This window comes from Erythrolamprus reginae, chromosome 10 (genome assembly GCF_031021105.1).
Source record: "Erythrolamprus reginae isolate rEryReg1 chromosome 10, rEryReg1.hap1, whole genome shotgun sequence".
NCBI classification, from domain to species: Eukaryota; Metazoa; Chordata; class Lepidosauria; order Squamata; family Dipsadidae; genus Erythrolamprus; species Erythrolamprus reginae.
The window spans coordinates 35,037,267-35,061,840 of record NC_091959.1 but is presented as its reverse complement, the minus strand read 5'-3'; the positions used below and the strand labels follow the sequence as shown (position 1 = coordinate 35,061,840).

Sequence of the window (24,574 nt, the reverse complement as noted above, 5' to 3'; positions counted from 1 at the left end):
AAAGATTCCACAGCAGTGACAGGAATTTGGGAGCGGAGGGGGAGACTGGAAATGTGTGGAGCAGAAGCCCTGGAAGTGAAAGCGATGGGATGGGCAGGAAAGGAGGCCAATCCTTAATGAGAAACTTTACAATGCAAAACCTCAGCCAGGCAAAATAAAGGATTGCAAACCTTCGGCTTTTCTTTTCAAACTCTTCTGTACAGTATTGTGCTTAAAAAGCACGTGCTACATTTAAAAGAAGACACTACTCAGGATTAGATTTAGGCTTGCCTGGTGAGACATCCCACACGTCAACATTTTGACAAATGAAGACATTGTAGAAGGTAATCATGGAATGCTGCCCCAAGTCGGTTGAGAAGGGCGGCATAGAAGTCAAATAAATAGCTAGATAAATAAATAAAAGGAAACCTGTAGATTCTTTTTCAACTACGATGTGTAGATCTGTATCTTTTACTTTTTACCGTATTAACATTGATTGATTATGAGTCATCAAATTGTTACCAACTCTTTAGCAACCAGAGTTTGAATTTTCACCAGATGGACTTAGGTGACCTCATGGCCACTGTAAATCAAGCCCATCCTCCTTGCTTCCGGCTGTCGTCTTCTTTTCTTTCTTTCCCAGCATCAGACCTTTCCCAGAGAGGTGGGTCTTCACAAAAGGGACCTGGTCATTTGTGCTTTGAGGGAAAACACTGGGTCCGTTTTGTGTGATGATCCGTCCATTTGTTTTCTTGTCTGTCCACATATTCTCAGGAATCTTCTCCAACATGAAAGGCTTCAATATTCTTTTCCTACTGCTTATTCAAAGTCCGACTTCCACTTTTACACAGCATCACAGGGAATTTATTTATTTATTTTGTCCAATACATTATACACATTGAAGAGAATAGATATGTAATAATATAAATAAAGAAAAGAATAGAAGAAAAGATATAAAATTATAGGTGAACATATTTGAAAGAAAGAAAAGATAAATGAGATAAGGAGAGACAATTGGACAGGGGACGGCAGGCACACTGGTGCACTTATGCACGCCCCTTACTGACCTCTAAGGAACCTGGAGAGGTCAATCATGGATAGTCTAAGGGGAAAATGTTGGGGGTTAGGGGTTGACACTACTGCTGGAATACTACAGCATCTGAAATTCTGGAGTAGAGGCACCCCAACATTTGAATATCGGTTCCTTCATAACTGCTTTATGACATCTTTTGACTGCTGGTTCATTGTCTGTTGATTGTGGACCCTAAAAGACAGAAGCTCTCCACCACTTCATCTCCCTGAACAGCTCCAAGCTTCTACCCCAGCTCTGGATCAGACAATGGTGCTCTGCCCAAATGGCCACCGTTAAGATTTTGGCCACCCAGGGACCGCCAAGGCCCTCAATCAGGGCATCTTCTCCAGTGGTGGCCATGGCTTTTCTGGCCAACAAAGAGATCTTTCTTTTCTCTCTCTTTCCAACAGCACCAAGCCCTGAAGACCTTGAGTAATTTATAAAAATAATAAAGATAGGATATACATGCATAAAATAATAAATAAATTAGGTTCCACCAGCATCCTATTTGCAGGATAATCTATTATGAAAAAGTACTAAAATGTATTTTAGGTCCTTCATATGTAGCAGAAAGAGCGTTAGTCCTAGAACGCTGCCTTGGGGAACACCACTATTAAACGGGTGCTGGGTTTGATATAGCAGTTCTAATTTTAATTATGTGTTGCCTCTTTGCTAGGAATGCAGCTATCCATTTGGGCAAAGATCCAGAAATGCCCTAAGAACTGTGGTAAAAGTTTGTCATGTACCACAGAATCAAAGGCTTTGCAGATGTCTATGTAGATTGCATCCATTGAGTTGAGCAGTCCAAATATTTTTGCAATGTATGAGTTGCACATTACATGACAATTGCTTATTAGAGAACAGGTTATTTGTCACTAAGTGGAGGGTGATGGATTGGTTTCTGATGACTTCCATGAGTTTATAGGTGACGCAGCAAAAGGAGATTAGTCTATAATTCTCAACAATGCCGGTCACCTTTTTTGAAGATAGGTATGACTGTTGCCAATAACCACAGGACAGGCAAGGAGCTTATTCAAAAACAGTGGTTCTCAACCTGGGAGTCGGGACTCCTTTGGGGGTCGAACAATTGTTTCACAGGGGTCGCCTAAAAAGATTCTGGGGGGAAAAGACAAATTTCCCCATGGTGTTAGGAACTAAAGCTTCTATTTTGGCACCGTGGAACAAATTTTTACAATCCGACCAGTCAGGCATCCCTCTGACCTTCGTGTCAATCACTTAAAGCTTCGTTGGGAGAACTGGAGCTAGACTTATGGTTGGGGGCCACCACAACATAAGGAACTGTATTAAGGGGTTGCGGCATTAGAAAGGTGGAGAACCACTGGTCTAAAAGATACTTCATAGATGGTGCTTAGGGAGTCAGCTATAGCAGTGGAGAACTTTTTTTTTTAGAAAGTAGGCACATACACAGCTCAAAAAAATAAAGGGAACACTCAAAGAACACATCCTAGATCTGAATGAATGAAATATCCTCATTGAATACTTTGTTCTGGAGTAATTGAATATGCTAACAACATGTGATTGTCAGTGTTGGTTCCTAAGTGGACAGTTTAATTTTACAGAAGTTTGACTTACTTGGAGTTATACTATGTTGTTTAAGTGTTCCCTTTATTTTTTTGAGCAGTGTTTGTGTGTGTGTGTGTGTGTATACAGTATATTTATATATATATAAATAAAAAACAAGGCCAAAATAGATGTATCCTAGTCTTCCTTAATTTTCAAATTCAGCAAAAACATGTGACATATACATATATATATATATATATATATATATATATATATATATACACATACATACTGTACATGTCACATGTTTTTGCTGAATTTGAAAATTAAGAGAGACTAGGATACATCTATTTCGTCCTTGTTTATATATACTGTATAAATAAGGCCATTATATACAGTACTGTATATATATGGTTTTTTTTGCTGAATTTGAAAATTAAAATATACATACACATATATAGATAGACATATATTTATAATTATGTATAGCCATATATATAGCCATACAAACCATACAAAAAGTAACTGTCACTCTTTCTTCCTTGGTAGCGAGGCAGGGGCAGGAACGGGCCAGTTCCACAGCGCGGTCCCTCAGGCTGAGGAATATGGGCGTTGTGATCCGTCGGAGAGAGGCGGGGCTCCAGCCACCGCGGCCCCCTTCGGAGCGGCCTACCTCACGGGGCGGGCGTGAGGAGGAGGACGGAGCGCGCCCGCCCGTCCTGAGGCTCGCACTGTCGCCGAGGTCGGTGGCGGCGCGGGAGGACGGGATCGCCTCAGCGGCGGCAAGATGGCGGCGGCGGCGAGGGCGGCCCAGCGGGTGGGCGGCAGCAGGTACCGGAGTGTGTGTGTGTGTGGGGGGGTTTGCTCGGGGCGGTGGGCTCGGCCTCAGAAAACCCCGCTCCGTGCGCCGGTCGTGGGAAGCCGGCCTTGGGGTGCGAGAAACGGCACCGGCGTCTCGGGCACATCCGAGGACCCGTCGGTTTGCCAGGTGGGCTGACCTCGCCCGCCTGGCCCTGGTTAGACCTCTCAGAGACGCCTCAGAGATATGAGAAACCCCCTCAGACTCCTCAGAAACCCGGGGCGCGCGTGACGGCGGGGTCTCGTCCGCTGCGGGATTCGCTAGACCCCCCCCCCCGCCCAGACCCTGCGACTCCTTCGGAGTTCCCCGCAAGGGCCAGTAGGCCCTTGAGGGACCCGTCGTAGAGGAGCGGCGGCCTCGCTGCTCGAGGGAACCGCACGCGGGATATTGGAAAACCCTTTTGCTGCCTTCAATCAACCTTGGCGGGATCCCTTCGGCTTGGACTTCAACTCCCAGAATCCTCTTGCCAGCAGTAGGTGCCAGGAGAGCCCGCCGAAGGATTCTGGGAGTTGAAGTCCACCCACCTGAAAGTAGCTGAGGATTTAGACCCAGGCCTTAAAAGAATGAAGACTGAACCTATTTATTTGTCTGTCTGTCTGTCTGTCTGTCTGTCTGTCTGTCTGTCTGTCTGTCTGTCTGTCTGTCTGTCTGTCTGTCAGTCAGTCAGTCAGTCACGTACGTATTGGTGGTATACAAAGATATATATTTATATACAGTACATGATACTAGTAAAAGAGAAACATTAGGACAGGGGACGGAAGGCACTCTGGTGCGCTTAAGCAGGCCCCTTACTGACCTGTTAGGAATCAGGTGAGGTCAACAGTAGATAATCTAAGGATAAATTTTGGGTGATGATACTACAGAATCAGGTAGTGAGTTCCATGCATCAACTACTCGGTTACTAAAATCGTATTTCCTGCAGTCAAGTTTAGACCAGTTTACTTTAAGTTTGTATCTGTTGTGTGCTCGTGTGTTGTTGTGGTTGAAGCTGAAGTAGTTGTTGACAGGAAGGACGTTGTAGCAGATGATTTTATGGGCTATGCGTAGGTCGTGTTTAAGGCAATGTAGTTCTAAGCTTTCTAAATCTAGGATTGCAAGTCTGGTTGTGTAGGGTATTTTGTTGTGAGTGGAGGAGTGGAGGGCTCTTCTAGTAAAGTATCTCTGGTCATTTTCTAGGGCAGTGATGGTGAACCTTTTTTTTTATCGGGTGTGTGTGCATGCGTGAGTGCCCACACCCATAATTCAATGCCTGGGAAGGGTGAAAACAATTTCCCCTGCCCCCCCCCCCCCCCGGAGGCCCTATGGAGGCCGTAAACAGCCTGTTTCCCAACTTCTGTTCGGCCCAGTAGGCTCATATTTCACCCTCCCCAGGCTCCGAAGGCTTCCTTGGAACCAGAGAGGGTAAAAATGCCTCTCCATCCCCCCAGAGGCTCTCTGGAAGCCAAAAATGTCCTCCCAGAGCCTCTGTGTGAGCAAAAATCAGGTGGCTGGCACACACATGCACGGTGGAGCTGAGCTAGGGCAATGGCTTGTGTGCTGGCAGATATAGCTCCACATGCCACCAGTGGCACCCGTGCCATAGGTTCGCCATCACTGCTTTAGGATGTTTATGTGCGAAATATGGTGCGGGTCCCAGCCAGATGAGTTGCATTCAAGGGTTGGTCTGGCGAAATATTTGTATGCTCTGGTTAGTAGTGTGAGATTACTAGATAAATTGATTAATCTAGGTTTTATTTATTTATTTTTGTAAAGAAATAATCTAAATAATCAATCATAAAGATTAATCATTACGATTGATTATTTAGATTGATTATTCTTTACAGCGAGTGGCAGGGATGCCAAAGAGGGCAGGGGCTCAATGGTGGGGGCGCCCCTCTTGTGCCCCTTTAAGGCAAAGGAAGCCTTTATCAGCAGGTCTCAAGGTTACCTTGAGACTTGGCCAATGGCCCCTGATTTATTTGTTCCTTCAGTCTTTACATGTCCTGTTTTTCTGGCTTGTGGGAAAGGTAAGATTGAAAACAAGGCTGGTATTTTGCTGTGCCAGTGACACACATCTTAGAACCCCGTTTTTAATTAAATGCCTGGCCTGCTTGACCCTGTTCTATGTGTGTGTGTGTGTGTGTGTGTGTGTGTGTGTGTGTATACACTGTATATATATACTGTGTGTATATATATATATATATATATATATATATATATATATATATATATATATATATGTAGATTGTTCTGAGTTCGGGTTTTGCCCTGTGTAATGTTTTGCATGTCTATGCGACGTTTCGGTAAAATCACATTTACCATCATCAGGCTGGAGTTCCAATCTCTGTGTTTTTGCAAAAATATATATATATATATATAGAACAGGGTCAAGCAGGTGCTGGTTTGTTGACTCAGTTTCTTTGAATAAGGTCAAATTCTTGTTTTGTAAGATTTTTGGTGCCTTCAAGTCATAGAAACATAGAAGACTGACGGCAGAGAAAGACCTCATGATCCATCTAGTCTGCCCTTATATTGTACTATTTTTTGTATTTTATCTTAGGATGGATCTATGTTTATCCCAGGCATGTTTAAATTCAGTTACTGTGGATTTACCAACCACGTCTGCTGGAAGTTTGTCCCAAGGATCTACTACTCTTTCAGTAAAATAATATTTTCTCATGTTGCTTTTGATTCCCCCCCCAACTAACTTCAGATTGTGTCCCCTTGTTCTTGTGTTCACTTTCCTATTAAGTCAGGGTTGACTCCGGGCCGCTGCCTGAGCTACCGTAATTCCTGTGGTTTTATTGGGGAGTTTTCAGAAGTGGTTTGCCATTGCCTCCTTCCTAGGTAGTGGCTGGCTCAAGATTACCCATCTGGCTATCATGCCTACGCAAGAACGGATGGTCCCCATACAGTGTTCCCTCTAATTTTTTGGGGGGGTGGGCGGAAAAGTATAGCGTCTGAGCGGCAGTCCCTTTGGGACTGGGCGGCACAGAAATAATAAATAAATAAATAAATAAATAAATAAATAAATAAATAAATAAATAAATACTGTGTGTCTATAACAGTGAGCTCATAATAGGGCAACTCTATCAATATCAAAATGCCACTTAAATAGTTGATGTAGTTTCAAACTAGATTTTGATTTTCTTTCTCTCTTCCTTACTCCCATTCTATTTCTTTCTCTTTTCCTTCCTCTCTTTTTTCTATCTGTTTCTCTCTCTTCCTCTCTTCCTCTCTCTCTCCTTCCCTCTCAATCTTTCCCTCTCGGCTTCTGGGCAGGTTTGGAAAACTCTGAGTTGATGATGATTTTTAAGTGAGCGATTGCTCATTGCTCAGCTTAGAGGGAACTATGTCCCCATAGTGCCTTAACCACTACCTTAAACTGGCTTTTAAACCAATTTCTGATCTATTTTGTATTAACTTGTATATACAGATGGCAACTGTTATTTTAAAACATAAAAAGCCCTTTAAAGCCAATATTAACATTAAAGTCTTAAAAGAAATGAGTTTTCATAATGTTCTAAACATTGGGGTTGGGACAGAGGCAAAGGGAACAGACAGCAAAGCAGCAGCAGATTCTCTCCATGAGAAAGAGCTGCTTCTGGGGGAGTTAGATCTTCAAAGCAGCAGCATCTCTTGTAGGTTCTCCTGGCTGGACAGATTCATATCAGGAGACATGCGTGCTATGCCCTCAGATAATTCAACAGGGGAGGCTTTAACGTTCAGTATTTGGCAAAGTAATTGGCAAATGGGGCAGACCTTTCTGGATGGGCATCACACAAGCCCCCATATATGCTTCTTTGGCATCAACCACCATTTCTGGACTCTCTTTCAAGACAATCCCATGTAGAACGCATAGGATTGGGAGTGCCTGTTGCCAAATTCAAGTAGTTCAGCCATGGTCACAGTTGACACAAGAGATGTAATTGTGCGAGTCTTCTGCTGCAACTCAAGTCGGCAAAAGCTGAAAGGCAAGGAGTGTTCATGTGGGAAGAAGCTATATTATTTGGGTAGAATGCAGTCTCACCTCAAATAATGTTAATGAACTACTGCCTCAGAGTCTAGTTTATTGCTGACCAGAAAAACCTCAGTCAAATGATTCAATTCAATTTAAATGCAATTAAACCTAATTGCAATGTATCTTCTTTTATTTGCCAATTTCCAAAAAAAAATTAGATGTCTTCAGGGATACTGACTACTTGAGTAGTCAGATACTCAAGTATCTTTGGGTACTGTTGGAATTTCATGGCAGAGCTCAAAATTAGATCTACTACTAGTTTCAGCTAAATTGCACAATGGAACTGGGCAACATGCCAGATGGGTATAAAAAAGTCGCTGAGAGGTCCAGGGGAACGAAGTTGGACTTTTCATCCCTGATCCAGAGTCTGACACAGGCCACAACCAGGGGCATGATAAAAATTCTGAAAGAGAGAATTTGAAAGAAATGTGGGCTGCCAGGAAAAATACTGTGTATAAGGTAGGAACAGTCTGAATTAGAGGAATTGGTGTGTGAATCAACTTTGAACCTCAGTGCCCCGAGTTGTGTTTGTGCTGGCAGAACCGTCGCTTGTACACAGCTACCTGGAAACCTTGTGCCTCTTTAAATGCCATTTATTTATTGATTGATTTGATTTGATTTGTATGCCGCCCCTCTCTGTAGACTCGGGCCGGCTAACAACAATAATAAAACAGCATATGACAAATCTAATATTAAAATGTAACTAAGAAACCCTTATTAAAAACCAAACATACACACAAATATACATAACTTGTATAGGCCTGGGGGGAAAGGAATATCTCAATTCCCCCATGCCTGACAACAGAGGTGGGTTTTAAGGAGCTTACGAAAGGCAAGGAGGGTGGGGGCAATTCTGATCTCTGTGGGGAGCTGGTTCCAGAGGGTCGGGGCCGCCACAGAGAAGGCTCTTCCCCTGGGTCCTGCCAAACAACATTGTTTAGTCGACGGGACCCGGAGAAGGCCAACTCTGTGGAACCTAACTGGTCGCTGGGATTTTGATGCATTCATGTGGCAAACCCTGCCACAAATGAGCAAATGCAGGCTGATCAAGCTCCTGGCCCACTCATCTCTTCACAGGCAAAATCTTAAGCTTCTAGAAAACCAGGTTTGTAGGTTTTTATTTATGTATTTATTTATTAGAGTTGAAAGGGACCTTGCAGGTCATCAAGTCCAACCCCCTGCTTAAGCAGGAAATCCTACAGCACCCCAGCCAAATGACGGTCCAATCTCCTCTTGAAAATGTCCAAAGTTGGGGAGTTCACAACCTCCGCTGGCAGGCTGTTCCACTGGTTGATCGCTCTGACCATCAGGAACTTCTTCCTTATTTCTAGGTTGAACCTCTCCTTGGTCAGCTTCCAACTGTTGTTCCTCGTCTGGCCCTCTGGTGCCTTGGAAAACAGCATGGCTTTAGATTTGGAAGACTTTGGTTGAAGGGACACCTGTGGCATATGAGAAGGGTATTCATAGGCCTGTCTTCATTGTTTTGATTATGGGAGAAAGGGCTGAAGTACCAATAAAGGAGGTCCCAAAAGTGCTTTTTCAAGAGGCAACTGGACTTTCTGGTTTTTCTTTGAAGATGTTTAGCTTCTTCAGCTCTGACTGGATGGTGGGGAACAGAAGGATTTATACTCCTTGCAGACAGCTGGTCATGTGCATCCTTTTTATAGGACATTGTTGATAAATCTGGAGATTTATCTGTGTCGTCAGCAAGGAGGGTGGGGGCAGTGCGAATCTCCAGGGGGGAGCTGTTTTCAGAGGGCCGGGCCCCCCACAGAGTGGGGTCTTGCCTAGGACCCGCCAAGCGACACTGTCTGGTTGATGGGACCTGGAGAAGGCTGATTCTGTGGGACCTAACCAGATGCTGGCAGAAGGCGGTCCCACAAGTAATCTGGCCCGATGCCATGTAGGGCTTTGTAGGTTTGAATTGCCAACCAACATTTGAATTGCATCCGGAAACCAATCAGCAATTAATGCAGTCTGCAGATATGCATTAGGCTTAGAATCAATCCTTTGGCTGTTGCCTGCCCTTGAGCTCAAAATGTACATTGCTAAATGAAACATTTGTTAAGTGAGTTTGCCATAGTTTACAACTTTTCTTGCCTCATTTATTATGTGAATCGTTGCATTTGTTAAGTTAGTGACATCTGGATTCCCCATTGCCTTTGCTTGTCAGAATGTCCCAAAGGATGCTGCAGCTGGCATCAATATGAACCATGAGCCAAGCATCTGGATTTTGACCCTGGGGGTGCTGCAATGGTCATGTGTGGAAAATGGTTATAAGTCACTTTTTCAGTGCTGTTGTAACTTTGAACAGTCAGTAAATGAATTATTGTAAGTCAAGGACTTCCTGTATATGATTATTGTATGATTGTATTGTATTGGCAGTTCTGTGTTAGCAAAAACGTCAGAAGAGAAGGATTGAGGGGTCGTGATTTCTGACAGTCTCCAAATGGGTGAACAGTGCAGTCAGGTGGTAGGGAAAGCAAGTAGGATGCTTGGCTGCATAGTTAGAGGTATAACAAGCAGGAAGAGGGAGATTGTGATCCTGCTGTATTGAACACTGGTGAGACCACATTTGGACTACTGTGTCCAGTTCTGGAGACCTCACCTATAAAAAGATATTGATAAAATTGAACAGGTCCAAAGATGGGCTACAAAAAGGGTGGAAAGTCTTAAGCATAAAACTTAACCAGGAAAGACTTCAGGAACTCAATCTGTAGTCTGGAGGACAGAAGGGAAAGGGGGGACATGATCGAAATATTTAAATATGTTAAAGGGTTAAATAATATTCAGGAGGGAAGTGTTTTCAATAGGAAAGTGAACACAAGAACAAGGGGCACAATCTGAGGTTGGTTGGGGGGGAAATCAGAAGCATTGTGAGTAAATATTATTTGACTGAAAGAGTCGTAGATGCTTGGAACAAACTTCCAGCAGATGTGGTTGGCAAATCCACAGTCACTGAATTTAAACATGCCTGGGATAAACATAGACCCATCCTAAGATAAAATACAGGAAATAGTATAAGGACAGACTAGATGGACCATGAGGTCTTTTTCTGCCGTCAATCTTCTGTGTTTCTATGATTAAATGGAGAAAAGCGGGTAACTACTCGTTTTTATAAACTGGAGTGACAGGTGGGCTGATGTTCTTAAATATAGAGCAATATTCTCTTGTGTTTGGATTAGAAAGAAGGTGATTTGCTGTTTGAAAAAGAGACTGCAACTTTCTTGGGAACTAGGGTGGCGTAGTGTAGCCATCTCCAACATTTCAGGCTTGGCGGACTGATGGCAGTGGCGGGGTGGGAGGAGAAGGGAGGGTGTTGGGGAAGTGGAAGGGAGAGGAGATGGTTTTGGGTGTGCATGCCACTTTCACAAACATATCTTTGTGCGTGCTCTTGCCCCATCACTTCCACGGCCCAGTTCCAAACAGGTTGGGGTCTGGCCTTGGGCCACAGGCCAGGGATTGGAGACCCCTGGTGTAGTGGCGAAGTACGTAGACCAGGAACAAAATTATTTCTGCTGTTGTTGACAATTAAATGTATAGGCTGCCGAACAGTAGTGGGTTCTAAAACCCTTTACTACCGGTTCATGTGCGTGCTTGCTACCAGCGCTACCAGTTCTTATAACCAGGCCAAACTGGGAGTAATTCACCGCTGCTGCCAAACTCCCAGTGACTTATTTTATTGATTGATTGATTGATTGATTGATTGATTGATTAGATTTGTATGCCGCCCCTCTCCGTGGACTCGGGGCGGCTAACAACAGTGATAAAAACAGCATGTAGAAATCCAATTTCTAAAAACCCTTGTTATAAAACCAATCATACATACAAACATAGCATGCATAAATTGTACAAGCCTAGGGGGAAAGAAAAGTTTTAGGGGCCCCCTTAGCCACAGAGGCTCCCTGGGTAAGTTTGGGCCAGTCATAGTGTTTCGGGCCAGCCCATCTTACGGACTGGTTTTTATAAGAACATGTGAGAAGGGAATACTGTACTACGTTTGCTGCTTTTAGATCTTGAATGAAAAGTATAGTGTGATTCTAATAAATTAATATACATATGGTTCCATCACTTAGAAATATCTTTAAAACCTGAATCTAGTCCAAGTATACGGAATGCAGTATACCTTGAGCGTTTCATCCCTAAAATCAATTGTAATTTCAGAGACTATTTTCTGAATAGTTTATCTGAATTACCTTCCTACAAATTAGAGTTGGGCAGTTTTACTTCATGTAATTCAGGTTTCAGATGTAATTAGATTTAGGCCAAGGTTTTAAATTCACTTTGGTGTTTATATACTGCTCAAAAAAAATAAAGGGAACACTCAAAGAACACATCCTAGAGATCTGAGTGAATTATTCTCATTGAATCCTTTGTTCTGTACAAAGTTGAATGTGCTAACAACAAAATTAACTGGATTGTCAATCAATGTTGCTTCCTAAGTGGACAGTTTGATTTCACAGAAGTTTGATTGACTTGGAGTTATATTGTGTTGTTTAAGTGTTCTGTTTATTTTTTTTGAGCAGTATATATCCTCGAAATATTTTACTTCCATGTAGCTCTTTTTTCTTTTCAGAAGCATCTCTTTGCAGACAACAATTTTCCTCATGTGAATGAATCATAATATAATCAACTGCTTTCGGCTGGAATTACATGGATTTAAACCTCAAACTTTTGAGTTTATATTATATTTTAAACTTGATTTAGGTAGCATCGGTACAATCAGTATTGTATCAATATTTCAAGTGCATGTAATTTGATGTGTATCTGATGTTTTTCTATTCAACAGATGTGTCTTGTGGCATGGAAACCTACCCATGAGGAAGACATTATTTTTGAAGCAGCCAGTTTCCCCGGTCTTCTTTGCAGGTAAGGCTCCTGGAAGCTTTTCTTTGATCTGGAAGACATGGAGGATTTGGAAACCATAGCAAACTCTTTCTTAAAAACCCCATAACATGAAAAGGAAGCTGAAAACCAAAGCCCACCGAGATAGAATCCTTGATAGAATTCTTGCAGATAGCAACCAGTGGTGGTTGGAAGAAGAAATATGCTCATTTCAGCGTTCAGCCCTTTTGACTTGAATTTATTTATTTATGTATTTATGTATTTATTTATTTATTTATTTATTTATTTATTAGATTTGTATGCTGCCCCTCTCCGTAGACACAGGGCGGCTAACAACAATAATAAAACAGCATATGACAAATCTAATATTTAAAATAACTAAAACCCCTTATTAAAAATCAAACATACCCACAAACATACCATGCATAAATTGTTGCTCCCATTATGCAAAGCTATAGTTTATTAATGCAAGGTTTACCCAATAAGCTAGAAAATGGATTCACCCTACACAGTAAACATAACCAGGTAATTTACATTATGATGTAACTCATTTGACTAATTATTTATATTTGCATGTGCACATACAAGTGTGCACATACAAGCAATAGTGAGGCACATTTAGGAACAAGGAAACATTTTCCTTAACTTTATATTCTTGTTCATTTATAAACTTCTAATTTCTCTGAAAATACATGTTTAAATTACTGCCTTTTCGCACTTCTTGCTTTTATTATTAGTCATATCAGACAACTTTTGTATTAGATAACCATAGATAAATTTTAAACTTTTCTCCAGTATGTCTGAAAATAAACCGTGGTCCTTTCATATACTTATTTTGAATTATTTCCCCACAAATTAGGACTTAGTTACAGAATAAATTGTTACCTGCCAGCCTTGCACAATTAGAGATGGGGAAATGTGAACATTTCAGGGACAGGGGCTTTTAATGTTAGAAAACTGGTACTGTAAGCTTTAAAACAACAGTTGGATTCATATTGTATGACACCGTGCTTTGTTTGATTGTGGTTTGTTGAATGAGGAACAGTTCTAAGTCACTTTTAAGTCACGGTGGTTAGGTTTATCCAGCAGGCTAACCTAAAATCAAAAACATCACAACATGCTTTAGCACAATATGTCAATTAGTATCGTATAGCAGAAGAAGCTGTAGACCTAATTCCTGGCCCCTGTTGTGGGTTTTTTTGGGAGGGGGAAAGAATCTGAAGTGAAGCAATTCTAGATACTCAGGCTGGGTCTGAAAAGGGGATGCCACAGAACATGTGAGAATGTGTCATGGCCAGACTTAATTCGTCAATCAATAATTCCCCACCCTTGCTTAAAACATCAGGTTCATGATATTTGATCTTGGGCAAGAAAGCAGGTTCATGTTTTGATTTTCAGCAGGAATACAGGACCTGTTTCCCAAGACCAAGCAGACTGAAAAGAAGATTGACATGTGTGTCTGTAGGTAGAGCCTGGAAACTGGGAGCCGACAGTGAAGGAAACAGGTGTCCCACTGACTCCTAGGTTCAGGGCAGTCAGAAACACCCAGTAGCTACTGCAGCCCTTGAAATAGATATGGCAGCACATTCCCCTGTAATATCTAACGGCAGCTTCATATAAAATTGATTGGTGATTGTTAGAAACATAGAAGACTGACGGCAGAAAATGACCTCCTGGTCCATCTAGTCTGCCCTTATACTATTTCCTGTATTTTATCTTAGGGTGGATCTATGTTTATCCCAGGCATATTTAAATTCAGTGACTGTGGATTGACCAACTACCTCTGCTGGAAGTTTGTTCCAAGCATCTACTACTCTTTCAGTCAAATAATATTTTCTCACATTGCTTCTGATCTTTCCCCCAACTCACCTCAGATTGTGCCCCCTTGTTCTTGGGTTCACTTTCCTATTAGAAACACTTCCCTCCTGAACCTTATTTAACCCTTTAATATATTTAAATGTTTCAATCATGTCCCCCCTTTCCCTTCTGTCCTCCAGACTAGACAGATTGAGTTCATGAAGTCTTTCCTGATAAGTTTTAGGCTTAAGACCTTCCACCAATTTTGTAACCCGTCTTTGGACCCCTTCAATTTAATCCATATCTTTTTGTAGGTGGGGTCTCCAGAACTGAACACAGTATTCCAAATGTGGTCTCACCAGCGCTCAATACAGCAGGATCACAACCTCCCTCTTACTGCTTATTATACCTCTAACTATGCAGCCAAGCATTCTACTTGCTTTCCCTACCGCCTGACCGCACTGTTCACCCATTTTGAGACTGTCAGAAATCCCTAAATCCTTCTCTTTTGAAGTTTTTGCTAATACAGAACTACTCAGATTGAGGATTCCTTTTCCCCAAGTGCATTATTTTACATTTGGAAACATTAAACTGAAGTTTCCATTGCTTTGACCACTTATCTAGTAAAGCTAAATCATTTGCCATATTACAGATGGCTCCAGGAATATCAACCCTATTGCACACTTTAGAATCATCGGCAAATAGGCAAACCTTCCCTACCAAACCTTCCCCTATGTCACTCACAAACATATTGAAAAGAATAGGACCCAGAACAGACCCTTGTGGCACACCGCTTGTAACCAGGCTCTGCTTAGAATACTCGCCATTAACAACAACCCTCCGATATCCACGCTTCAACCATGTGTAAATCCACTGAACTATCCAGGGATTGTCCAATCTTCACTAGTTTATCTATCAGCTCTTTATATGGAACCGTATCAAAGGCTTTGCTGAAGTCCAGATAGGCAATATCCACGGCACCACCTTGATCCAACACCTTTGTGACATAGTCAAAGAAATCAATGAGATTAGTCTGACATGATTTGCCTTCAGTAAAGCCATGCTGGTTTGGGTCCAATAAGTTATTGGTTATTAGGTGCTGATTTATCCTCTTTTTGAGTAGAGTCTCCATCATTTTAACTACAACTGATGTCAAGCTAACTGGCCTGTAGTTACCAGCTTCTTCTCTACTGCCCTTCTTGTGGATAGGCACAATACTGGCCATTCTCCAATCATCAGGAACATCTGTTAAAAGGGATTGGTTAAACAAAACAGTCAGGGGGGTAGCAATCACCGATCTGAGTTCATTTGCTAAGTTGTTCATTTATTAAGTTGTATCTGACTCTTTATAGCATGCCAGCCCCCACAACTCATCCTCCACCATCTCCCAGAGTTTGCCCAAGCCCACGTTCATCTCACCCTCTGCTGTCCCCCTTCTCCTTTTGCCTCCCATTTCCCCCAACATCGGGGAGTCTCTTCTTCTCATTTGGTGGCCAAAGTGTTTGAGCTTCAGCCCAGTTGGGCCTGCTTTCCTTTCAGACGGACTTATGTGATCTCCCTGGGACTCTCCAGGGTCTTCTGCAACACCTCAGTTACCACGTGCACCACATGCAAGGAATTACAGTAAATCAAATGACGGATGACAGGGTGGAGTTGTGACTCCCCACCCTCCCAAGTGGTCCAGAAAGATGCATCGTCAACAGTGTTGAATGCATTTGAGAGAACCAGCGGGACAAGTCAGCCAGGAGTTTCCACTCCCCACCCAAGCCTCCATTCCAATTGCCATGGCTCAGACCTCCAACTGCCGTCAATATCTGGCTCGGTCTCATGAAAAGACCAATGAGGTAAAGGAAGGACTGGTTCTCCCATTTCAGACTATTGTGACATCATAACCAAAACTGATAAAAGGAGGAGCAGTTGTCATCTTCAAACAGGTGGATTTTATCACTTATACAATCTGACAAAACTTAGCTTCCAACTTTCCGGCACAACAATATATCAGGGACAAGGACACAATCTGAAATAAGATTCAATTTCTTTACTAATATTTTCTTTTTTTATAACCAATAGAAATAATTCTAGCCTAAAGTCAATTTTTTGTTCTATAATTTCCTCCATCCATTTTTTATTTCTCCCCCCCTCCCCCCCCCCCCCCCCCAGTATTCCCTGGCTTTGGGACATGTCCACAACATGTGGTAAAAGGTCCCTTGTGCATGGTTACGTTTCCAGCAATTATGTGGTCTATTAGGGAACATTTTGGCCAATCTTGCTGGTGGTAAATGCCACCTATACAACATTTCATATGTTCTCCTTGTATGCAGCCTACATTGTCTATAATCCCCCACACACCCAATTTTTCCCATTGATCTAATTCAATATCATAGACAAAATGTTTAGCCCATTGTTATCATTGTTTCTTTCACTGTTTTCTCCTCCATTTTAAATTTTAGTAGGCAGTTCTATGTTTTGGTAATCATTTTTTCTTCAGTCCCTATTAGTATTTTGTCCATTTCTTGTTGCTCATTTTGAAATCCATATTGTACTGAATCCTTTTGATATCTTGCTTGGATCTGTATGTACGGCCACTGTGATTTTAGTTCCTGGTTTGATTTGAGTTTCATAAAATCACAGAATCATAGAGTTGGAAGGGACCTCTAAGGTCATCGGTCCAACCCCCTGCTCATTAAATCCCAGAAAGATGACTGTCCAGTCTCTGTTTGAAGACCTCCAGTGAAGGCGAGCTCACCACCTCCTGTGGCAAACTGTTCCACCGTTTCCCTTATCCTTCTAGTTGTACGTCACCATTCTATTCAAATCTGTTATGTTGGGGTAAACCATTGCCTCCATTGTTGATACCCACCTAGAAATTTTTGTGTAAAAATTTTGCTTACCGTAATTTTCATCCAGGCTTCTAATAGAAATCATCTGAGTTGTCTGAGAAGGGTGGCATAGAAATCTAAATAATAATAATAATAATAATAATAATAATAACAACAACAACAACAAGAAGAAGAAGAAGATTATTAAATGTTGTTGTTGTTATTATTATTATTATTATTATTATTATTATTAAAGTTTGTTGCAGAAAAATCAATTTCCAGAAGCGCACACGGATGACTAATTCAGCTGGATTCATTACCTTCTTTATAAACATATTAACAGATGAATTTAGAATAGCATTGGCAGATTATTTATTCAAGTAAACACAAGCAGGAGTTAGTTTCATTTCAGCAGAGCAGACAAGCACAGAGAGAGCAGAGTACACTGAGCCATGCCCAGCCTCAAGCTAAAATTTCAATTTTGATTCTCTGCAAAGGCTCAAAAGTGTTTAGCCCTCCTTGGCTGACTTAGTTGCTATGCCTATTCATTGGCTGACCTTGTTACCACTGACTCTCCCAGTCATGAGTAGTCTAACAATTATTCTTTTGTTTTTTCGAGTTATCCATTCTTAGGGCCATGTTACTGCATCCATGTTACTATTGTTGTTAGCCTCCCCGAGTCTGCGGAGAGGGGCGGCATACAACTCTAATTAATAAATAATAAATAAATAAATCCACCTTATAATAGTCTTCCCAATATGGGAGACCCAAGCCCCCGCTAGTTCTAGAATCCTATAAAAGTTTTTGTTTTATTCTAGCTTTCCCCCCCCCCACCCCCCAACCAAATAAATGTTAAAATTATTTTGTTTAATTCTTCAAACAGTTTTTAAACTAGTTTTATTGGGACAGTTTGGAATCAGTATAACATTTTTGGTAGAATGTTCATTTTTATGGCCGCAATTCTTCCAACCAAACATAACTCTAATTTCGCCCAATTCTCCAAGACTTTTTGAATTTGGAGTAATAATTTTGAGTAATTGTCTCCTTTTATGGGGGAACGTTTTGCTGCCAACCAAATTCTGCTCCTTTTAAAAAAAATCCTCTTTTACTTGATTAATTGATGATACTTTCATCATCTGTACTGATAATCCAGTTCCATAAGGACTTCAAACCACCTCCCCCCTCCCCAGACATCATCACCCATCTCGGCCCTGGACCAAAGTACAGAACCTCCTGTTCCTTAATGTCTCTCCACAAGCACATCCTGTACACATCAGCTCCATCTTAGGCAGGAGATCTGCCAAATGCCATGGATGCCTTATGCTTCCAGCTTTCGCCCAGCGCACACCATCTGTAGCCAAGCTCTCTGCTACAAGCCCATTTGTTCTGGCCTGCTGGACAGAGGTGGAAGCAGGCCTTCAGGAAATGGAACTGCCCCTCCAGAGAAATGTAGAGACGAATCCATGGAGCAGAGAAGAGAGCAAAGGCATTCAGGCAATCTTAAAAGACCTCAACAAACACAAGGCGCTTTTAACATCTGGCAGTTTTCAATTGAACCGTTGCTTCCAATCAGCCTCACCCATAACCTGCTTCTGCGTAACCAAGCGATTTTCCCTGTCCTTCCTCCCACCTTCCCCCAGTTTAAATCCTGCACCAGACTAGTCGTTCCACGCATCGGATAACTTATGTTGCAGCTCAAGGAAACGGATGACGCTTAAATAAAAACTCTTACTCAGAAAAAGAGCCACTATTTTGCACCCCTGGTTTTTTATTTTGTAGCCATTGCGGACTCCTATGGCTCTCTTCCTACACCAGTGACGGCGAACTGATGGCACAGGTGCCACAGGTGGCATGCAGAGCCATATCCGCCGCACAAATCCCAGCGACCGGTTAGGTCCCACAGAGTTGGCCTTTTCAGGGTCCCATCGATGAAACAATGTCGTCTGGCGGGACCCAGGGGAAGAGCCTTCTCTGTGGCAGCCCCGACCCTCTGGAATCAACTCCTCCTGGAGATTAGGACTGCCCCCACCCTCCTTGCCTTTCGCAAACTCCTTAAAACCCACCTCTGCCGTCAGGCATGGGGAAATTGATTCCCCTGGGCCATTTCCGTTTTATGTATGGTTCGTCTGTTCTTTATATTAAGGTTTTTAAATTGTTTTTAACTATTGGATTTGTACTGTTTTGTTGTTGTGAGCTGCTCCGAGTCTTCGGAGAGGGGCGGTATACAAATCTAGTAGTAGTAGTAGTAGTAATAATAATAATAATAATAATAATAATAATAATAATAATAATAATAATAATAATATCTGCTGGTACACGAGCCATTGCCCTAGCTCAGTTCCAACGTGCATGTATGTGTCAGCCAAGTGATTTTTGGCTCGCACAGAGGCTCTGGGGAGGTGAGGGAGAGCGTTTTTACCCTCCCCTAGCTCCAGGGAAGCCTTTGGAGCCTGGCGAGGGCGAACACAAGCCTATTGGGCCCACCAGAAGTTGGGAAACAGGCCATTTTCAGCCTGCAGAAGGCCTCCGGGGAGCAGGAGAAGCTGTTTTTGCCCTCCCCAGGCATTGAATTTTGAGTGTGGGCACTCGCATATGCTCTTTTGGCACCCGAGGGAAAAAAAGGTTCGCGATCACTGTCCTACACCATCTCGGTGAGGAAGTGATGGGCTGTTTTTGTCTTAGCTGCTTCCAGGGATATCTGCCCCCTTGTGATGGAGCTGGACTGAGAGACAACGAAGGGCTCAGAATCCCCCAGGGAGCTTCAGGGGCCCAGGCCCAGCTCCGTTGCCTTTCCTTGCCATTGGCCAATCAGTCAGATTGTATTTCTCTTCAGCTCCCTTGGTGCATCTCATTGGTGGGCTTGACGCTGAAACAAATTCACGCTCACCTGTGTATCATCCCCTTCCACATTCTGAAATGCTGTTAGGAAGCAGTTCCAGGAACTGTCCAGCAGGAGGCAGCAGAACCATAGAAGGTTATTCTGAAGCCTCAATGAGGGAAAGACTTTGCAAAGAGCCAGGAGGTAGATGGGGCTTTTAGGGTTTGCAGTGAATGTGCATGGGCTGGCAATTTCTATGGTATATACATGATACTAGCAAGAGAGAAACATTAGGATGGGACGGAAGGCACACTGATGCACTTATGCACACCCCTTACTGATCTCTTAGGAATCGAGAGAGGTCAACAGTGGATAGTCTAAGGGTAAAGTAGCCAAATTGCACAAAAGATTTAAGGGGCTAAGATTTAAGGACACTTTAAAGAATAACACATTTTATTTGTACCGGACATTCTCTTAACCAAATTAAATCAGCTAGCGGTACCTGAACACACTTGTAAGTGGATCACAAGCTTCCTAACAGACAGGAAGCAGCAGGTGAAGCTAGGAAAAATCACATCAGATACATGTACAATTAGCACAGGTGCCCCCCAAGGCTGTGTACTCTTACCACTTCTCTCTATACACTAATGATTGCATCTCAAATGATCCATCTGTTAAACTACTGAAGTTTGCAGACTATACAACAGTGATCAGACTCATTCGAGACAATGATGAATCTGCATACAGACGAGAGGTTGAACAACTATCCTTGTGTGACCAGAACAATCTAGAACTGAACACACTCAAAACCGTAGAAATGGTGGTAGACTTTAAGAGAAACCCTTCCACCCTTCCACCTCTCACAATACTAGACAACACAGTATCAACAATAGAGACCTTCAAATTTCTAGATTCTATCATATCTCAAGACCTAAAATGGTCACCTAACATCAAAAACATGATCAAAAAAGCACAACAAAGAATGTTCTTTCTGCGCCAGCTCAGGAAGCTCAAACTGCCCAAGGAGCTGCTGATACAGTTCTATAGAGGAATCATTGAGTCTGTCATCTGCACCTCTATAACTGTCTGGTTTGGTGCTGCAACCCAACAGGATCAACACAGACTTCAGAGGATAATCAGAACTGCAGAAAAAACAATTGCTGCCAACCTGCCTTCCATTGAGGACCTGTATACTGCACGAGTCAAAAAGAGGGCGGGGAAAATATTTACTGACCCCTCACATCCTGGACACAAATTGTTTCAACTCCTACCCTCAAAATGTCGCTACAGAGCACTGCACACCAAGACACCTAGACACAAGAACATTTTTTTCACGAACGCCATCACTCTACTAAACAAATAATTCCCTCGACACTGTCAGACTTTCTACTAAATCTGCACTTCTATTCTACTAGTTTTTCTCATCATTCCTTTCACCCATTTCCTCCCATGTTGACTGTATGACTGTAACTTGTTGCTTATATCCTAAGATTTTTATTAATATTGCTTCTTCATTGCTTATTTGACCCCTATGACAATCATTAAGTGTTGTACCACATGATTCTTGACAAATGTATATTTTATTTTATGTACGCTGAGAGCATATGCACCAAGACAAATTCCTTGTGTGTCCAATCGCACTTGGCCAATAAAAATTCTATTCTATTCTATTCTATTCTATTCTATTCTATTCTGTTGTTTGTTTGTTTGTCAAACAAGTATATAATTATAGTTTGTATTACATAACGTAAGTAGAGAGTAGTGATAGAAAGGATAAAAGAACAGTAGGACCAGGACGGTAGGCACAATGGTGCGCTTATTGCACCCCCCTTACAGACCAGCTGTGTTTATTAGAGACCAAGGCAATTGCACATAGTCCTGTTTTATACCGATGAATTTATTTTATGTTCAGTCTGCATTTCTTCATTTGTCATTCATTCCTGGTAAAGGAGAATGTTTGTAACTCCGGGTTGAAATGGGGGCTCCTTAGTGCTTCCTAAGTTTGGTGGTTTTCTTGCAGATGGTTCCTTACCAACCTAGGTGACTTCATCATTTCTTACTTTTAAATTTAAAAAAATAATTGAAACAGCCAAATTCAATCAGATTTTGTGCTTCCCATTTTAAGCCTTGCTCCTCCTGGCATCTGATAAATTTTAAATATATTTTGATATCTCACACACCATGGACCACGTTCAGTAGATTATTATAGTTCTCAGATATGAAAAAAGGGTGTGCTACTAAATTTAATTTCATTTGGAAGAAGCAAAGGAGATGCCTTATTGTGGTCACTGTATTTTTGGAGTATAAGATGCATCGGAATATAACACGCTCCTTAGTGTCTGGCTAGTGTCCTTAGTCTGGTTAGCTTCAGCACACCATTTTATCCCCTAGTTAAGGGCTTAATTTTTTTTTTATTCTGAGAGAGTAACAATGAAAGAGCTTGCAAGCCAGTAAGAGCTGGGAACATCAATAGCAGCTGGAAAGAAACAGTCTGAGCAAGTAGAGCAATGTAAAAAATCCTGCAAAGACTTAGGGCTTGGAAAACATTCTTCTTTGCATAGAGTAACAATGAAAGAGCTTGGGTACATTAATAGCTCCTGGTTAGGGCTAGAAAGAAATATCTGGAGCAAGTAAAGCAATGAAAAAAACCCCTCTACAAAGACAGGGTTTGGAATACATTCTTGGCAGAGAGTAACAATAAAAGAGCTTGCAAACTGGCAAGAGCTGGGAACATCATTAGAACCTGGTTAGGGATGGAAAGAAGCAATTTAGAGTAATGAAAAAACCCTGCAAAGACTTAAGGCTTGGAAAACATTCTTAGCAGAGAGAAACAATGAAAGAGCCTGCAAGGTAAGAGCTGGGAAGATGGTTAGCAGCTAGTTAGGGCTGGGAAGGGGGGGGGGGGAAGTTACATTTGGAGTATAAGACGCACCCTAATTATCAGTCTCTTTTAGGGAGGAAAAAGGTGCGTCTTATTCACTGAAAAATATGGTAATTCTTGTTTGGTGTTCTAATTTGCTGATAGTTTAGGGTTGTGGTTTTTCTGAAGTGCCTCATGCCTGACAAATGTGAGTTGCAGGCCTATTTAGCTAGTGACAAGCCACAAACTTGTATGACAGGCAGCAAGCTAGTGTTTTTGTCCTCTTGGATACAAATTTTATCTTTGTCTCTGAAGCCCTGTCCCCTTAGGCCTTTGGCTTGAACCACCAGCTGGCTCCAACCTCCTGCCTGCTTTGATTTCTAAAGAGTGGACCCTTTTCGTTCCAGGGCAAAGACCCCTGCACACCGGACCTCTGAATGTGGTGCTGCGCATCCGTCCACTGCATCTTTTCGTGGCTACAGGCACAGGATATGTGGGATACAAGCAATATGAGAAGCACAAGGACAAGAATCTTGAAGAATTGGGTGTGGAGGTGGCCCCCAAAATTGCAAGTGAATGGGAAGTAAGTGATTGAGCATTCTGTAACTTGTTCTTAAATGCCAAATTAAATGTTCTGTAACTTATTCTAAAATGGCAAATCCTTCCTAGGAAGCATGAGAAGAAACAAGTATTGTACAGTAGTTCATTGTTTAAAATGTTGAATTTGGCAAGTGAGAATCTCTCTTAGAATTTTTGCTTATCCCCTCTTCGGAGAGGGGCAGCATACAAATTTAATAAATTATTATTATTATTACATTATTCTTCTGCTCAGCCAATTAAAGCCATACTTTCCCAGCTGATCTGGATCATAATTGTGGTTTGTCCCTGCACTATAGTACTTAAGATTCCCAGGTATCAGCATCTTGTTAGTATGAACAGATGTGAGGAGAGACTACAGAATCCTACAGTTGCCTTTTGTTATACAAACACTAAAAATACAGTCAATGAAAAAGACTTTATATTTCTTGGATTTTGTTTTCTGATTTTCTGGTAATGTTATGTAAATGAATGGATTTGTCTATTCCTGGCTTGTATGGGTTCATTTATCTCATTCCTGCATTAATCAATAACTGTTTTTGAAAAAAAAATTATGAACCACGAGGGTTACTTTAAAACAATTCACTTTGAACCTTTTAAAACCTAAAACGTGCAATGTATACATTTTAACATTTTATTTGATTTTTATATTTTAATTCAGAGAAATGTGAAAACTAGAGACTAACTGCATTTTGATTCACATGTTAGAAAAGGGAATCATGCAAGGTGGTTAAAAATGTGGCTTGAACAAAATTATTGAGCTTTGCTACATGTAAGAGCCAATGTGGTAGAAGGTTTTTCTTTTTTCTTTGAAATCACTGCTCCCTTAACAAATCTTGTAGTGGTGAAAGTTAATGCTTACAGGTCTCATCCTGTTGGCAAACAGTCCCCGTCCAATGTTGGCTAAATGCATCGGTTCGTTTCTGAAAAGGAAAAGGGTTGTTTTGGTCGCCTTACTTAGTGTGGCACTATTTCTGTGTGTTTTGCTGAGGGTGATTTTCCAGTAACCGGATCTCGACCGTGCTCTCTGGGGAACCCTGTACAATAATTCATGAGAGGTGAGCGAGTGGCTGGGTTGCCTTGTTGACCTCTCGGGCAGCTGGCACGATCGGAGGCATGTTGGATCGCTTCTGCTACCCTGGCTGAGCCCAAGGCTTTCAGATCAGGAGAGGGCGTTTTTGATATCCATACTATACTGTGGATACCATGTGTTTCCCTCTGTTCTGCGCATGGGCGGGATGTGAATTACCTTCTTAATCAAGAGGTTTGATATCCATTAGCTCACTGCCTGTTATGATAATAAAGTTTTAAAGCAATAAAAAGATGGTAGGAACGTAATTTATTTCCCCAAAGAGGTGTGTCTGAATAAGCAAGTTTAATGTCTTGCCACTCTGTCCCAAGCTT

At 41.9% G+C, this 24,574-nt stretch overlaps 1 protein-coding gene across 2 annotated transcripts in view; it reads left to right on the top strand.

Annotated features, from left to right (window-relative positions):
* The first annotated feature begins 3,217 nt into the window (after positions 1-3,217).
* The window catches only part of PISD (phosphatidylserine decarboxylase), a 78,460-nt gene continuing 57,103 nt past the window's right edge, over positions 3,218-24,574 (top strand). The window contains exons 1-3 of one of the 2 annotated variants that reach the window (XM_070762433.1): positions 3,218-3,406; positions 12,224-12,303; positions 22,981-23,156. In XM_070762433.1, the coding sequence (XP_070618534.1) occupies positions 3,363-3,406; positions 12,224-12,303; positions 22,981-23,156 (300 nt within the window). In that variant the 5' untranslated portion in view covers positions 3,218-3,362. Of the gene's footprint in view, positions 3,407-3,427; positions 3,592-12,223; positions 12,304-22,980; positions 23,157-24,574 lie in introns of those variants that run through there. The other variant, XM_070762434.1, reaches the window with a different exon arrangement.